The following is an 18,953-nucleotide window of genomic DNA, read 5'->3' on the forward strand; positions in this document are numbered from 1 at the left end:
CATTAGATTGCAAGTGAAACTCCTTTAGATGTGGTAAGTACTATAGCAATCAACATAAACACCTTTAATATCATCAGTGGCCTTGAGTGAATCTGTTGTGCCTTGTCTTAAAGTTAATGGAAACCTCAGGGACAGACATCCTAAATGACTCTGATGTACGTGCTCCTGTGAGCCCACTCCACCTGGCTGTGAGTACAATCTCAATCTGTTTGTTCAACAAAACATTTTGACTCTTTATTTCTCTTGCACCTCCTGGCTGGGGATGTCTCAGATTATTTGTAATGGTTGTCCTCAGGCATATCATGGGCATCACCAGGCTCTTGAGGTATTGGTTCAGTCTCTGCTGGACCTGGATGTGAGAACAGCACAAGGACATACGCCGCTGGACCTGGCTGCCTTCAAAGGCCATGTTGAATGTGTGGATGTACTCATCAACCAGGGGGCTTCCATCCTGGTGAAAGACTACACGCTCAAACGCACCCCCATCCATGCCGCTGGTATGTTGTACAAACACTGAGATAACGATGTTCAGTTTTCCGCATAATTTGTGACAGTTTACCAAACACAAATCAATTGTGTATTTTTAATTGTGAAAAAACATGGACAAATCTTAATCTCATAAAACGCTGATCTCTTATCATGAATGCATATATGCTGAAATTTTGTATATTATATATAACATTTTTTAATGATTTTATCTTTTATACATTTTTGTATAATTGCTCAAAGGATAAAGATGATATAAATGAATATAAATGCATGTAGCTAAAAATAAAATGCTATTGTTATCTTAATGTTTTTAAATAGTATTAAAATACAAATATTAAAATTTATATTTTCTCAAAATATAATTTGTTCAATTAAAGTAGTTAATATGATAGCATATATGCTAGAAATTGTATTATCAATAATATTATAACTTAATAATATTATAATGTGTATATATATATATATATATATATATATATATATATATATATATATATATATATATATATATATATATATATATAAATTATAATATTATTATAACTTAATAATATTATAATTTATATATATATATATATATATATATATATATATATATATATATATATATATATATATATATATATATATATATATATATATATATATATATATATATATTACTCAATTGTTTAAGGCATTACATATATGCTGAAATGTATTTAAAAAAAACGTTTTTTTTTAATTAAATATAAAATTATATTTACGCAATTCACAAAAAATATTTGGAAACAGAAATAACCAAATCCATTGACAAAGCTGTTTATAGATTCTTGACTCAAGGCAGAGCTAGCACTTCTGTTGTTAATCAGCCCAGCAGACACAAGGTTGATGCTGTCAGCAGATTTATCATCCTGGCCTATATATAATTCTTTATATCACTATCCTCAGAGGGATTTAACCTGTTACTGTACATGTATGAACATACACACTCATGACATGTGTTTGTGCCTATCTTCTTGCCTTGCAGCCACAAATGGTCACTCTGAATGTCTCCGTTTGCTCATCGGAAATGCCGACCTGCAGAGTGCAGTGGACATCCAGGATGGGATTGGCCAGTAAGTACATGACACAAAAAAACACTATATTTCTTGTTGTTCTTGTAGAAGTCAATGGAAATTACAGATATAACTTCATATATGTGATTCTCAGGACTCCTCTGATGCTGTCAGTTCTGGGCGGACACACAGACTGTGTTTGTTCTCTTATTAATAAAGGAGCCAATGTCGATGCCAAAGACAAGTGGGGCCGCACTGCTCTGTACAGAGGGGTAAATCACAACTCATTGCACCAGAAGTATTTACTGGCTCTCACCTCTGCTAGTGCTTCCTGCCGTGGCTCATGGATGTGTGTGTTGTTCCATCCAGGCGGTCACGGGCCATGAGGAGTGCGTGGAGGCTCTGCTGCAGCACAGTGCCAGTTTCATGGTACGGGACTGTAGGGGGCGCTCTCCGGTGCACCTTGCGGCCGCCTGTGGCCATGTTGGGGTTCTGGGGGGCCTTCTGCATGCTGCCCAGTCAGTAGAGACCATTCCTGTCATCACTGACCACCAAGGCTACACGCCCCTTCACTGGGCCTGTTACAACGGTGAATAAACGCACTTGCCAGTCACAGATCGATACATCATACCTGTCTAAAAGCCTGCTCACACAAAGTCTAATAAAAACTAAATGCAGGGTTCCCACTGTCATGGATTTTAAAAATGGGGATTTCCAGACCTGGAAAAGTTCATAGTAAATGTACTGCTTTAAATATTTCCAGTTATCATCTGTTTGGAGGCTCAGGAAGTGCAATCCTCTTTTGAGCTTCATTTAGCCTTCAGGTTGTTTGGCTTTTAGAGACTTTCATACACATATAATTATTGAAAGCTCATTTTAAGGAAAACCATTTGCCATACAAATGAAATCCTCTTCAGCAATCTCTATATAATAATAAATTAAAAGAATATTATGTAGTAAAACATAATCTACTGGAGGTCATGGCAATTCATTGGTTAAAATGGGTGGGAACCCTGTAAATGGCACTATGGTGTCTATTTTTTTCTCATTTTCTGCAAAAAGTTTAAATCTGAATGAATGCATGAAATATGTTCTGAGTCGTACAGAGTTCACTTGCATTATTCCGAAACATCAAAGGTATACATTTTAAAATAATCTCAATCTGTTTCAGACAGGACTGACATCTCCGTGTTTATTACAGATGTGGGAGTGTGCTGTGCTTGCGTGCATCACCTATGACATAGTAAACCAGAAATTGTTCAGACACCAGATATAATTTTTATTAACTAGTGGGTGCAGGATATTATAGTTCATTTATGTATGTGAGCATAGCAAAGTAATGTAAAATTGATCTAAAAGGTCTGAACCAGCAAATGATGCAGCTTTTGAAGGAAATAACATCAAGAGGTGCATTTAAATTTTTGCTCAAGATCATGTATTGACCATGCAAGAGTCCAGCACTCTGTCAAGTCTCCTCCAGCACATCTGAAAGACTTTCAATCAATTTAAGGTCTGACCGCAGAGGTACTAGTACATGTGTGAACAATTATCCTTCATGCTCCTTCACAACCGCTCTTTCACAGTTTAAACCTGATTAATCTTGACATTGTCATCCTTGAAGATTAAAATGTTGGTTTGACTACGTCTTTAAATTTATTTTTTGTTAATATAATTGTAATTTATTATAAAAACCCTATTTAAGTAAATTGCACAAGTTTTTAGCTGTGATTGTTTATAATAAACTTGCCTAAGTGAGCAAAGAAATCTTTAAAAGTATCTTACTCTTGCCTGACACTGACTACAACGGGCAGTTTTTTGCATTTTCCTGCGATTTGGCTCTGTTGATTGTGTTATTTTTCCGTTGGATACCATCCGTATTGAAACGTAATTAAAACATGTCGAAGATTGGTGCGGAAGCGGTAGCTCAGATACGTCAAAAATTCATGAGGAGAAGCATTAGAATCAGCAATCACAGACATTTGCAGGATTATATTTCTCAGAGGAACTTTGAGTTTGACAAAGAACAGTAGGTAATTTGCATTGTGTGAGGAAAAACACTGATTTGGCAGATTCTGATGGGATTAAAATGGCAAAGTACGTCTGTGGATCATGAAATTCTCTAACGTCCTCCTGGAAAGCCAGTCCCCTTCTGAATAGGTCTATTTAGGGATTTTTTTTTGATCAGGTGTCAGGAAGCTTATGAGATAAACTTGTTACATCAGATTCTCTCTTTGCAGGTCATGACACTTGTGTTGAAGTGTTGCTGGAGCAGGAGTTATTTCATAAGACTGAAGGAAACCCTTTTAGCCCCCTTCACTGCGCTGTGTAAGTGGATTTGGGTTGGTTTGGTGTGTGTTTTGTGCTTGTGTATGGGCAAGAGTATTGAAGATGTTTTTTTTTTTAATGATCTTTAGTATAAATGACAATGAAGGAGCAGCTGAGATGTTAATAGACACACTTAGTCCTGCCATCGTCAATTCAACTGATTCCAAAAACAGGTACCACTCATTCTTCTCTTCATTCATTCTTACATCAGTTAAGACACGGCTGGGGATGACGGTTTCCATTTCTTTCTTTTTTAAGTTTTTAAACCATTTCTTTAATGTAAAGGGTGGGCAAACAAAAAGTGTCATTAACAAAAAATAACATTTCAGTTGGAATAAAGATGAAATAAAATAGAAATATTAGATTAGAAAACCTATTAATTATTATGTTATGGTAAATGAGGACAACAAGATTAAATTCTCATTTTGTACCATCTTTTTGTTGTGGTTGGTCCAGGCTGTAATTGTGGTTCTCTCCGTAACAGGACTCCTCTTCACGCTGCTGCATTCACAGATCATGTGGAGTGTCTGCAGCTTCTGCTGGGTCATAACGCACAGGTGAACTGTGTGGATGCTGGAGGCAAAACCCCACTCATGATGGCTGCTGAGAACGGCCAGACCAATGCTGTCGGTAGGAGTCTGACACTCAAATCTCAGACGGTTTGTGATTACGGTCTACTGAGTTTGTTTTTGGTTTTGATGCCTGTCTTTGTGTTTGGCAGAGGTGTTGGTGAGCAGTGCAAAAGCAGATCTCACACTACAGGATGCCAACAAAAACACTGCTCTCCATCTGGCCTGCAGTAAGGTAGGAAACGCTGTTCTGTTGTCCTAATTTCTATAGAACGTGCATGTGCATTCTGCATTGAGCTCAAGAAATGGAGCATGATGGGACATTGCATCTAGTATAGATTGCGTGGTGCTCTCCTATCTATTTTTCACAATATATTCATTTTCATTTTCATCTCTATAGGGTCATGAAACCAGTGCCTTGTTGATCTTGGAGAAGATCACTGACAGAAACCTCATCAACTCAACCAACGCAGCTTTACAAACGTACGGTCAACACACAGAAATGATCCACTCACACTGATGTACCAATATATATTAAACACAGATTTGATTTTTATTTATACAGATTTTTGTATTTTCCGACCTTAAAATTATGACCTATTTGAATTGTTTAAACCAGAGAGAAAAAACTTTGTTGGTTTGGGTTGGGGGTGGCTGGTTACTGTATGATGATTGAAAACACAATATAACCTTGTGTTTTTTAATACTTATATTTAAAACATGGATTGCTTCTAATCGCAATGTTTGAGCTTGCTCTGCCATCTACGGGACACTATTAGCATGCTAAGTTAGGGTTCAAAGCACCATATGCGAGAAAACATCAGCGCTGAAATGGTGCTACTCACCAGTTTCCCAGGGTTTTTTTTAATTAATTTTGACGATGCATTATCATCAAATCAATACAGCTGTGACTGTTGCAACTTCATTACACGTCACTGCTTAGACTCCACTCTACATGTAGCCTACAACTGAGAAAATGTCAGAGCCAGAGGCTATACATTCTAATCTCAAGTCCCCTGACCAAAGAAAGTTGCAATCTGCAGTATGGGAATACTTTGGGTATTCGAAAAATGAACGCGGAGTTGTCCTTGAAGATAGTTATCCAGTTTGCATTAGAAGTGCAAAAGCAGGAAATACGTTGAACATGTTCTTCCATATTGGTGAACACCATCTATCCGTGTAAAGATGTACGGTTTGTAACTTAAGGCAATTTTATTTCCGTGATGCTGGTTGATTCCCGAAATCCAGTCATGAAAATGGAAATCAATTTTTGCCTAGTGTTACATTATATGATCACACTCTTATTCATGTAATGCTTTTAAACCATCTAAGCATGACAAGACAGAAGAGAACGCGCTGTTTGTCATTGTCCTGACACACACACACAAAAGACAGAAGATAACTGTTTGTCGATGTCCTGTCTTTGTGGCTGTCTCAATCAGATCTCTACAGGGTGTCCGCGGGGTTTTAAAAAGTATTAAAAAGTGATAAATCAAAATGGTCTAATTTAAAGCCATTAAAAGTGTTAAATGTGGTCTCAGAGGTATTATTTTTTTCCAAATTAGGTATTAATTTTTCAGACTATCAGGTGTCCTATTCTGATTGAAATTCTATCTGCGTTCGCGTTAGTTTGTTTAAATATGGGCTTTAGCATATCTGGGCATATAATCAAAGATCTTTCGTCTCCGTCTCAGCGTAAGTTTGATGCTTACGTCATATTCAGTGGTCGTTCGGCATCATCTCAGAGCACTGCGCGCTCAACAGAAGTGGCTGGCTTACGTTTTATTTTAGACTTGCTTCAAGGCATATCTTCAACGACTATCCTCATAAGAGCAATCTTAAATGATTTATATAAAGTCTAAAATTAACTAAAAGAGTTGTGAAAGAATGAGGCGCGATCCATAGACCGCGATCCAGACAGATAAATCCACGTATCTGTCTGTTCTTAAAGGAACAGCAGCCAATAAAGCTTCCTGTCAGTAAAGTTAAAGAACAGAGAAAATGACTCGCTGGTCTTGACTAAATAACTTTTGTAGCTTTAATAAGGATGAACTATTTAATTTACTGCATATAAAACTTTATTAAACTTCTGTATATTTCCTAACTAAGACAGGAAGGGCAGGAGTAAACATGACATTTATTATGGGTTTGCTAGCATTGTTTTAAGTTTACTTAAATTAAAAACAGTTATATTTTTGAAGCCTAATATAAATGTAAAAGCCTTAAATGTAAAAAAAAAAAAAAAAAAAAAAATCTGTAGCTGTATTAATATCAGTAATACTGGTCTTCATTCATAAAAAGATGCCATTTAAGCAAGTATTTCAAATATACTGTCTTTGTTTTTTCTACATTAATTTGATTAATCTAGTTAAAGTTTTTAATCGATTGACAGCACTAGTTTTTTGTATTTTGTTAAATTTAACAACTTATCACAGTTATAGAAATGTAATATTTGGCTCCGGTTTTGTTGTTGGAAAAAAACCCACTAAATAATCCACTAAATCTAAATTTTCTGAGACGATCATCATACTGTGAAAATCTCATACCATTACAATCCTACAACAAAGAGAAGCGATAAGGTCTCCTAGTTTTTCTGCCAAAAATAAAAGCTCAATGCTTTAATGTTTGAAATCAAGAAATTAATACATCCATGTTCAATGAAATAAATAATATAAATATTAATCATTTTTAATAATGTATGTTGTATTGTAATATATTATGATTGCTATAAATGTGTGTGTATATTTATGTATATATATGTGTGTGTGTGTGTAATTTCAGCACAATTGTATATAGTATTGCAATAGTAAGATACTACTTAAATAAATATAATATATTTTTATAATAATTGCCTAGCTGATCACGATTAGAAGCCTAATATTAAGTTCTCATTTTCCAGGCCCCTGCATGTTGCTGCCAGGAATGGTTTGACCGTGGTTGTCCAAGAACTACTAGCTAAGGGTGCTAGTGTGCTAGCCGTGGATGAAAATGGTAAATGATTTATAACCATATAAAAATTATTGTTCTTAATGTGTTTAAAATGAATATTATGTTTAGAAATATGCAATATATTAGTGATCCTTTTATGTACATATACATTACCGTTCAGTAGTTTGGATCAGTACAATTCCTCTTCCTGTTTTTTTTTTATTTTTATAAATCCTTATATTTAGCCATGTTGCATTAAGTTGATTAAAAGTGACAGAAATGTTTTCTCCCGTTATACATGTCTTTACTTTTTCAATTTTCAAATAAATAGTTTTTTTTTTCAAACAATCAAACAATTCTATAAAAAATTGTATAACAATTACCTTAAATGCTGAAAATGCAGTGTTGTCATCACTGATAAAGTACAATTTTATCATTTGTTGCAATTAAATTGTAATATTTCACAATATTACTGTTTTCACTGGATTTTTGATCAAGTAAATGCAGACTTGTTGATCATAAACTCTTGAGTCTTACAGTGTGTGTGTGTGTGTGTGTGTGTGTGTGTATATATATATATATATATATATATATATATATGTATATATGTGTGTATGCATGCATGTGTGTATGTGTGTATGTATATATATAATATAAAATACATACTTACATACATTTTTATATGTCAATTTTATAATCTTTCTGGTAGTAAACAATGGAATTTAGGAAATCATGAACATTTTAAAATAAAGAAATTATAGAATTTTGGTAGCAGGGTTTACATATAAATAAAATAAAACATGGATCTCCTAATATTATCTTTATTTAATAATATATGTAACATTGTATTTTTAGTTATATGTATTATATATTATATTATATATTTATTTATTATATTTTAGTTAGTTTTTATCCACAATATATTGGAAAATATATTTTTCCTAACTATCAGTCTTAATTTCTCCATTGTCGTCATCCCTAATTCCCACATGGCAGTTTTATTTACACCATAATAGTGTCAACCCATTCTGAAGGCTCTTCTCTCATTTCTCTGATAGGCTACACTCCAGCCCTGGCTTGTGCTCCTAACAAAGACGTGGCAGATTGCCTGGCGCTAATCCTAGCCACCATGATGCCAGTGTCTCCCGGCGGAGGTGCAGTGCCCAGTCTCACGTTCAGTGCCATCAATCACTACACCAGCCCCACTAAAAGCGTTACGTTCGACAGTCTGCCCATGCTCCGCTCCGATCACAGCTCCTACTGCAGTTTCAACAGCATCGGCCGCCACGACGGCTTCTACAAGGACGACGAGCTAAACGACTCTGACTCAGAGACTTACTGAGGTGGAGGGAAGGAGAGGCTCACATCTTGTCTTAATTACCCAGCGGCCGGCCACTCCGCAGAGCCTTAAATCTCTACACCCAACACGCACACAAATACACATGTATATGAGGCGCAGCAGGCTGGCGCTCCCAGCCCCTTTATCCATCAGCTCAACCTCTGCCAGCACATCTTGCCCTACACAAAAGTAACGGATTAGTGGGCGGACCTCTTGACATGGCAATAACGAGACAAGAATCAGCAGCCTGGGAGGGACCAACATTTGCACAGACAGTTTGACACTGTCGTAGTGCTTCTGGGATTCGAGATTCAGCTCTTTTCAGATCTCGAGAGAGGATTTGAATCTGTTCCTTACAAAAGACTGGAATATTTGTGATGCTTTCAACAGTTTCAAGTCAGTGTGTGCACTTCTGAATCGATCATTTACAACTTGGTGAAAGAAATGATTTATTTTTTAAAATACGATTTTAATACCTGTCAATTTCTCTGTCCCTCTGAGGGGAAAAAAAAATCACAGCATTTAAATAGTTTCAAAACCGCAAGGGCAAAATTGAGAACGCGAACATCAGCATTGTAATGCTTCTGGCCACAAGCATGAGTGATGTTAAAAAGCTATCTGTCTCCATCTTCGGTTTTAGGATAAATTATTCTTTTTATCTATGGTATTTATTTTTACTTTCCATATTTCATCATCATTTTGTGCCTTCATAAATTACTGTATGGAGGGAAGGGGCAGCTTGTGAGAACAAATCTACGATGCACAAGAAGTTGAACACTACGTCTGTGAAAAGCACTGAAAATGAAGAGGCAAACGGCTCCCAGCATGCTTTGCTCCAAGATGAGGAACACTGTGTAAACCAATGGTAGAACAGCATTTGATCTCTTTGTATGTTGATATATGAATATAAATATATATTATATTTTTTCTGGCTCTTATTAACATGATGTTTTTGGGCAGGTATGCTCGCTTTGATTTAGCAAATGAAACCACTCGATCCTCCTTTGATGGCCTGTCAGAAAACCTGTGTTTGTCTCTTTTAAAGCTTTGATTTTTGGAATGATTGAAACTGGAAATCTGTTCGAAACAGCTTCCCGGCTGGGGAGGGGGCTAGCAGGTACCTGTTTTCTTTCCTGTCCTTTTTTGTTGTGGAAAAAGGAGAGTGATTGGAGCAGTTGATGGCCACTGCTGTCCCTCTACTCAGAACAAGAGATTCCTGTATATTTTATGGTTGTTTAAATAAATAAATAAATGAGTTAAGTAATTGGAATAATTATTTTTTTTCTTGTCCAACTATTATGAATTTATTATTTTATTTATTTATTTTGTACATATGAAAAAAGGTCTGCAAAGTTAAATGTTTATTCCAAAAGGGAGTTATTCTCTATATCAGTCCGGCTCAGCACTGTTTCTGAACTCCCTGAAATGCCTCTATTGCAGTCTTGAGATTTCTTCCGGGAATTCATGTACACATCACAATATTCCTCATTTAGATAAAGATGATGTTTATAATAAGGGTAGTGTAAAATCTGATATTAATTAATCACTCATCTCGTACCAAACTTGTAAGACCTTCGTTCTTCTTCATCAGAACACAAATGAAGATATTTTTAATGAATTCCGAGAGCTTTCTGACCCCTCCATAGACAGCTATTTAATTACCATTTCATCTGTGTTCTGAAGACCAACGATGGTCTTGCGGGCAGGGGTGGTAAGTACTCAAGTAAAAATACTTTGATACTTAAGTATTTTTTTCGGGGATCTGTACTTTACTTGAGTATATTTTATTTGCATCTACTTTTACTCTTACTCCACTACAATATTAAAGGCAAAGTGTACTTTTTACTCCAATACATTTCCCCATGCCCGCTCCAAGTATTAAGTATTTATACACTTGATTTCCAAACCGGTCTGGTCGGTCATGGATGATCCAGTCGGGTATAGACTTGGAAAAGCTGACAAGTCAGGTTTGCCACACTAACTTTAGCTCAGTGTTTCCCCAACTTTTTTATTTTGCGGCACACTATTTACTATGAAAACATCGGTAACATTTTACAATACAGGTGCACTATTATAATTCATGCCTAACTAAAGCACAGATAATCATGAGTTAATGTATTACTAATGAAGAACTAAACCATTTATTAATGATTACTGCATCAGCAACTAATGAACATTCTCTATGATTAATAGATTAAGTAATATATGAATTGCTATTAATTAAATGACATCATTAATTCCCTAATAACATATTACATTAACTAATAATGTAAATTCATGTATTCAAAGCCATGCATTCCGGCTCTCAGTTGTCTGTTTAATTAATCATTAATCATAACAATTGGCAAAATTATATCATAACTTTTTTGTTGAGGCACATGACTATTAACTAATTGTTACGTAATATGTCATTGTGGTTATGGCTTTTGAATTAATTTTGAATTAGTTAATAGTATCTTGCTCCTCATCTGTTTTATGGAGCTAATGTTATGGAACATGCCTATTTTAAGTTTAACCCCTATACTGCGTTAAGGTGCTTCATTGTCTCCTATTAATTGCAAATCTAACAAATTCTTAATTGCATTATCTAATCTTAACATTTGTTCAATTAAAGCGTTGCATATCAGTCCCAAAAGATTTTATCTGCTTATTGATATTTACAGTTAATTTGAATATTTACTTTTTACTTTCGGTACTTGAGTACGTTTTTAAATCGGATACTTTTGTACTTTTACTCAAGTGATGTTTGAATGGAGGACTTTCTACTTTTACTGGAGTATTTTTTTATTTAGGTATATATACTTTCACTCGAGTATAACTTTTGAGTACTTTTACCACCTCTGCTTGCGGGTTTAGAACAACATGAGGGTGAGGAATTAATGACAGATTTTACATTTTTACAACAACTTAACATTTTTGAATTATATTGGCTTTTACATAGGTTTTTTTTGTTGTTGTTTTTTTATGTCATTGTATGCATCTACTACACTCCTGAACAAAATCATAAGACCAGGGGATTCATTGCAGGTTTTATACATTTCGCACTAGCGGATCATAATAACCGGGTTGTAAGTGCTGCTTCAAAATGCCAAAAGAAGAAACAGGAGCAAGAGACAAAAAATAGAGAGTAGGCAATTTATTGAAAACTGCATTTAAACTCAAACAGGCCGTTTATCAGCTGATCAAAAGTTTAAGACCATAGCCCAAAAATAAATGCACAACAGAACTAAAAGTGTCAAAAAAGGACTCAGTAGTGAGTAGCCCCACCGTTCTTGTTGATCACTTCAAAAACTCGTTTTGGTATGCTTGATGTGACTGTTTCCAGGAGGCTGGTGGGAACGTTGTTCCATGTGGTGAAGATGGCTTCACGAAGGGCATCCACGGTCTGGAATTGACGTCCATTTTTGGATGGTCCAAAAGAGCAACCTTTTTCTCCTGGAAGAAGTCCTTCGTCAGGCGGGCGTTGTGAATTGCAGCGTTGTCCTGTTGAAAGACCCAGGCATTACCGCACAGACGGGGGCCCTCGGTCAAGAGGGATGCCGCTGCAACAGATCCCCATAGCCAGTCGCCGTTTGACGCCCCTGCACAACCTGAAGCTCCATTTTCCCATTGAAGGAAAAAGCACCCAGATCATGATGGAGCCGCCTTCACTGTGCCGTGTAGAAAACATCTCAGCTGGGATCTCCTTGTCATGCCAGTAACGTTGGAAGCCATCAGGACCGTCCAGGTTAAATTTTTTCTTGTCAGAGAATAAAACTTTTCTTCCACTTTTCAATGTCCCATGTTTGGTGCTCCCTTGCAAATTCTAAACGGGCAAGTTTGTGTCATGGGAGGAGACGTGGCCTTTGAAGACGTTTTTTTGTTCTTGAAGCCCTTCTCTAGCAGATGACGTCTTATGGTTATTGGGCTGCAGTCAGCATCAGTAAGGGCCTTCATTTGGGTTGAGGTTCGACCTGTCTTCACGGACAACCCGTTGGATCCTGCGGATCAGTGCAGGTGAAATCTTTTTGGGTCTACCACTTGACTTTTTTGTCCCATAACTCTCAGGATTTTTTAAGAAATGTAAAATTACTGTCTTACTGCGTCCAACCTCAGCAGCAATGGCGCGTTGCGAAAGGCCTTGCTTGTGCAGCTCAACAATCCTGCCACGTTCAAAGAGAGAAAGCCTTTTTGCCTTTGCCATCAGGAGATCTTGACAGTATGACTGCTTGAAAGACAATGCCATGAAAGCCATATTTTTGTGCAGATTTGACCTTTTTATGGCTATGGTCTTAAACTTTTGATCAGCTGATGAACGGCCTGTTTGAGTTTAAATGCAGTTTTCAATAAATTGACTACTCTCTATTTTTTGCCTCTTGCTCCTGTTTCTTCTTTTGGCATTTTGAATCAGCACTTACAACCCGGTTATGATCCACTAGTGCGAAATGTGTAAAACTTGCAATGAATCCCCTGGTCTTAAGATTTTGTTCAGGAGTGTATATTGTATTTGCTTTGGACAAAGCATCTGCTAAATACCTTAATCATACTTCACGAAATGAATTAATTATAAGGAAAGTCGTAGACCTAATGTTAAACTGCTGTCCATGAGAGTCTTCTGTTAAAATAAATGTCAAGGGAATAGGCATACCAACTCTAGATAGAAGAGACAATTGCTGGGTCTCCATTCAACTTTTGAATGTACATTTTAACCATTTGAAAAATAAATCCTGACTAGAAACTGTTAAAATTCACATAATATATTCTCATGTGAAGTTATAATGTATAGGTTGTTAATGTTAAATATACATCAAGGTCATTTTCTTCTATGAACAAGTAACTTGTTGGTGTTTTTTTTATTTTTCTTTTTTTTTTTTTCTTTTTTTTTGACACGTATTCATCAACAGATATTAAATCTTTCTTTTAAAAAAAAATGTCTCTCTCTTTCCCAGGCGGGAAGCAAAGCAGAGAAGAGACATGGGCTCGACTCGACACAACTGTCTTTACCCTCTTCACAACTCCCGGACTTTTGAGTTGATGGGCTAGTGGTGGTGGTTTTAATAGAGAAGCTCCATAATTTAAAATAAAATAAAAACTCCTTTACAGTTAGCCCCAAACCCATGTTCCCCCTGATGATAGGCTCTCTGGATGTCTTGAAGTCAGCTGGATTCTCCTGTGAGACTGTAATTTTGTTTGTATGAAAAAAAGTATAATTTTATAAATGTGTAAGTGTTGTTGCATAGTCAGTGTGTTAATAAAACAAAGGAAAAAAAACTCTTCATCGTTTTTATTGTAAACAAACAAACCCCCTCCATCCCCGCACTTTTGAAAAGCAATTGCTTCGCAATGAAATATTAATTAGCCTACAAATAAAATGTTCTTAAGCGGCGAAAACATTACATTTAATTCACAATTATTTTTAGCTGACATTAAAGTATATTTTGTTCACATTAATTGCTTGTCAGTAGATTGAGCAGTGCACTTAACTATAGCCTACCTAGTTTGAAGACATCAAAAGCATATGAAATAAATTATTAAAGTCCCACTTAAGTTGGTTAAATACGCTTTTACAATGTTCATATCAGTCAAAATTGCGTTATAGCTATACGATTTTATTCTGGTTTTCTCCCTTCAGTAGGCCTATTGCAGGTGATGTGACGGTATGTGAAAACGGCCGTTATGAACAGAGAAGCGTGTAGCCAGCGCAGCAGCAGAACGGCTAAATTGAACTCGAGGTGTTCAACAAAACAAAAACAAAAAAGTGTTGGGTACAAAATGACTCATGACGAAATCTGCCCGCCCCCATTACTAGCACTTTTCCAAGTCAACGACATTTGTAAAAAAAAAAAAAAAAATGTAAACAGAAAAGATAGAAAAAGAAGAGATAAAAAAAATGCCAAGCCTATACATAATACTTCTTCTAATAATTAGCAAATTAGTCTTTATATAGCCTAAGCTTCAGACATAAATTTCAGTAGCTACAAGGGTAAACATATATGTTTATGAATACTCATGGATTACAATGATTAGTCACACTTATAGCCCATTTATATTGCAAGTGCAGTTTTAATATAACTAAGCAGATCTTCCGTTGCTAACAAACATTGAGTTTATTGAGCGCCGTGCTGCATTGTGATGTCATAATCCCCGCATTCGAATGGAACGTTGATGAGTACTATATGAGTGCAAAACTTGTAACTATTTTGTAGCGAGTTGGCGAGTGATCGTAAGTACGCTTTTTATACAGGGTTTTGGGGATTTTAATAAGTATTTTCATAACTCAAAGAAGAATCTGCTTAAACAATATAAATGTTGTTGGCTCGACGCACATTACGATAATTAAGTATGCATGATATAGCTACAAAGTGTTGATTTATGTGGAAAGTTTTCGGGAAGGCTGATATGAAGAGTTCAGATGCAAAAGCCTCTAAAAGCCACTTTGGTCAAAAATGAGATAACGATACTGAGTGAATGCTCTCTGCATAGGATGCATTCATACAATACTTTTACTTTTTATACTTTATAGCCTCAGCCCATTCTTACCGGGACTTAGGTTAAAACCTATACACGGAAGCCTGACAAAAAATGCTTTAAAAAAAAAATCAGACGGATTTAGAGGCTTTTGCATGTGAACTCTTCATATGTAAATCTGTAATGTTCAAACCAATGAAAATTGGTTTTTATTTTTTATTTATATCTTTGTTGATAGTTATGTTCCCATACATATCCTCCTACATTATTTATATTTTAATTACATTTTTGATATTCTCTCTCAAACACAACATTTTGCAGTAGGTTTATAGTAGATCTGATGACACATTGAACTGATACTGGAAGTTGATATGCCTTAATAGTTATCTCTGATTGGTTCCATATGCAGAAGGAAGTCATTTTAATTTAGCCTCTACCCTTAACGGCCATTTTGTACAGTAGAATGTTCATTAAATATTTATTCTCAATGGTTAGTTTAGTGTGATTGGAGCATTTATCACTGTCATCCTCTTCGTGCAGTCAATAAAATATAATTTTACATTATCTTAGTTATCCACATTGTAGGTAAATGGATCAAAACAAAACTTTTTTTTCAGCGTCATTGTTCATTTTGAATACAGACTCTAAGCCTCCCTTTCCTTGCCTCTTCTAATGGACATAACGAAAAAAAAGACAATTAACTAAGACAATTAGCTTTCAGGTTCATATATGTTTACTAAACTAATCTCTTCCCTTTCTCTTTCTTTCACAGTGTTTTACAGATATAGATTATACAAAGTCAGTATTGTTCAGTTCTATATCATCTTTCAAAATCAATATGAATAAGTCAACCATGCCCACCGGTTTTCCTGAGAATGCAGAGCAGTCCTTGTCTCCTGAACTCTCAGAGGAGCTCACCATGGCCCTTGCTGCAGGGCGTTGGTGGGCGATAATGGAGGTTTCACGTCCCATCTCTGAGGAGCCAGAGTATTGGGAGCTCACCTCAGGGCTGTGGTGGGGAGCAGTGAAGCCAAGAGAAACTTCCTGCCCCAAATCCCGGGTTGTTAATTATGCACGTGAGAAGGCTCAGTACCCACACTCAAGGTTCTCAGATGCAAAAACCACAAAGCAGTGGAGGCAGAAGAAGACACCGGAAGCACCCATGCATGCCAGGTCCACACAGGGAATGCCTGTGCATGCCAGCTCGAAAAAGGGGAGCCTCACCGCATCCCTGGTCTTCAATGAAGCATCAGTGGCTGCCGAGTCCCAACAGGAAGCACCTGTGGCTGTTGTGTCTCCACAGGAAGCACCTGTGGCTGTTGTGTCTCCACAGGAAGCACCTGTGGCTGTTGTGTCTCCGCAGGAAGCACCTGTGGCTGTTGTGTCCCCAAGGGGAGCACCTGTGCCCAAGTCTCTACAGACCCCACATGGCGCACCTATGCCAGATAAGGTCCCAGATTCTGTTCAGGGAGCACCTGTGCCTGACAAGACCTTAAAGAAGAAGAAAATAAACACCAAAGAGCCACTGAGACAAGAGCAACTTCAGCAGAAGCCTCAATCTTCTCTTCAGGTGAAACTGACTGACAACATCTCCAAGAGGCAACGGTTAAAAATCCCTGAGCCTCTGAGAAGTGAGCTGCTTCAACAGAAGCCTCAAGCTTATCCGCTTCAGGGTGCACCTGTGCCTGACAAGTCCTCAAAGAGGGAACAATTAAAGATCCCCGGGACACTGAGAAAAGAGCAACTTCAGCAGAAGCCTCAATCTTCTCTTCAGGTGACACTGACTGACAACATCTCCAAGAGGCAACGGTTAAAAATCCCTGAGCCTCTGAGAAGTGAGCTGCTTCAACAGAAGCCTCAAGCTTATCCGCTTCAGGGTGCACCTGTGCCTGACAAGTCCTCAAAGAGGGAACAATTAAAGATCCCCGGGACACTGAGAAAAGAGCAACTTCAGCAGAAGCCTCAATCTTCTCTTCAGGTGACACTGACTGACAACATCTCCAAGAGGCAACGGTTAAAAATCCCTGAGCCTCTGAGAAGTGAGCTGCTTCAACAGAAGCCTCAAGCTTATCCGCTTCAGGGTGCACCTGTGCCTGACAAGTCCTCAAAGAGGGAACAATTAAAGATCCCCGGGGCACTGAGAAAAGAGCAACTTCAGCAGAAGCCCCAATCTTCTCTTCAGGTAAAACTGCCTGACAACGTCTCTAAGAGGCAAAGGCTAAAAATCCCAGAGCCTTTGAGAAGTGAGCTGCTTCAGCAGAAGCCTCAAGCTTCTCTTCATATAGCACTGCCTGACAACATCTCTAAGAGCCAAGAAGTAAAGATCTTGGAGACAATGAATCAGGAGATGCTGCAGCCGAAGCCTGCGTGTTGTGAACAGGAAGCGACTGTCTCTGACAAGATCCAAGAGAAGAGAAATCTAAAGATCCCTGAGCTGCTGGGGAATGATCTGCTGCAGCATAAGCCCCAAGCCAAGTCACCACAGGATACACTTTTACCTGACAGGACCATTGTGGGAGTGCCTGTGCATGCAATTACCCCACAGGCAACGGCAGTACCTGCTGGGTCTCCAAAAGAAGCAGACATGCCCTCAAGGATCCTAAAAGGTTTGCTTGTGCATTCTGGGACCTCACAGGGAGTGCTTGGTTCCCCAAAACGGGGAGAAATCATCAGGGACCCTAAGCAGCCGAGGCAGAGGGAGCAACACAGGCAGCCAAATATCCTAAAGGTACAGTTAACAAAACAAAATACTTTGTACTTTGAATTTGCACCTCATTGCTTTGTGTTGTGTTTTATGGTTAATGGAAATGTCCATAAAATGACTGGACAATGTCTGGACAATTTTACAGATTTATTTTTTTAGTGCCTCCTTAGACCTCACAGAGCACTTGTTCCACCTTGTTCCCCACAGGGAGCATCCGGCTCTGAACAGGAAGCGCAGGAGAACAGGAGGATGGCCACCATGGCTCCACAAGATGCACCTGTGCCCATGAACTTGTCCCCATTAATACAGGGGACCCCACAGGGAGCAGCAGTGCCCGGCAGTACCATAAGGCATGGGAAATGCTGGATCCCTCACCATCTGAGGCAGCAGAAGCCCAGTCTCTTGGCACAGTCCCTTCCAGGACCACCCATGCCCAAACAGAGTAAGAGGCCTTGCCCACGGAGCACAAAAGCATCTGTAAGTCCCTTCCATCTCTTGGTTTTACTTATTTTCAGATTTATTCAAAAAAATGTCCTCAAATATGATACTATGCTTTCTAGGTCCTCTATTAGTAATCCTTTTATATTATATTACAAAACAATAGAAAGATATGCCTTTTTATTATTTTAAGATGCAGTCATTGAACCAACCCAACATGATTATGTTTGTTTCTTCAACAGGAAGGTGTCTGTCAGCCACCTCCCCAAAATAAAATATGTGTGAAAATTGACATGGTGCAGCTGGATCTTAAACTGAGGGAAAAGAACCAGATAAGAACTTCACACTTGGAACAGAGCAGGCTTCAGCCTAGGTCTAGGCAGAACCGGAAGAGAGCATTGGTTAGTTTCCTCCTTTCTTTCAAATTAAAATAGATTAAAAAAAATGTAAATACTTTAATAATTCAATCTATAGTCTCATTCTAATCAGTTTATAGAACCCTCTTATTGAAATTGTAAAAGCAATATTTCTTTAGATTTTCTCACTTATTATTTTTGGTCAGTGTTACATGATTGTATGTCTGTTCCTTCAACAGGACAATGCAAATTTGGACCAGTCACCTCCACAAAAAATACAGCGCTTGGTAATCAAAGTCAGGGACCAGCACACGGAACCAA

At 37.5% G+C, this 18,953-nt stretch overlaps 1 protein-coding gene across 1 annotated transcript in view; it reads left to right on the forward strand.

Annotated features, from left to right (window-relative positions):
• Window positions 1-9,963, forward strand: part of ankrd28b (ankyrin repeat domain 28b) — a 40,989-nt gene extending 31,026 nt beyond the window's left edge. Inside the window, exons 16-28 of the mRNA XM_067449063.1 lie at window positions 7-33; window positions 114-188; window positions 296-497; window positions 1,499-1,586; window positions 1,681-1,798; window positions 1,896-2,115; window positions 3,764-3,851; window positions 3,941-4,024; window positions 4,336-4,481; window positions 4,573-4,655; window positions 4,821-4,903; window positions 7,320-7,411; window positions 8,407-9,963. Coding sequence (XP_067305164.1) covers window positions 7-33; window positions 114-188; window positions 296-497; window positions 1,499-1,586; window positions 1,681-1,798; window positions 1,896-2,115; window positions 3,764-3,851; window positions 3,941-4,024; window positions 4,336-4,481; window positions 4,573-4,655; window positions 4,821-4,903; window positions 7,320-7,411; window positions 8,407-8,690 — 1,590 coding nt within the window. The 3' untranslated portion in view covers window positions 8,691-9,963. The remainder of the gene's footprint in view (window positions 1-6; window positions 34-113; window positions 189-295; window positions 498-1,498; window positions 1,587-1,680; window positions 1,799-1,895; window positions 2,116-3,763; window positions 3,852-3,940; window positions 4,025-4,335; window positions 4,482-4,572; window positions 4,656-4,820; window positions 4,904-7,319; window positions 7,412-8,406) is intronic.
• The last annotated feature ends 8,990 nt before the right edge of the window (window positions 9,964-18,953 follow it).

This window comes from Pseudorasbora parva, chromosome 7, assembly GCF_024679245.1.
Source record: "Pseudorasbora parva isolate DD20220531a chromosome 7, ASM2467924v1, whole genome shotgun sequence".
Classification (NCBI taxonomy): Eukaryota; Metazoa; Chordata; class Actinopteri; order Cypriniformes; family Gobionidae; genus Pseudorasbora; species Pseudorasbora parva.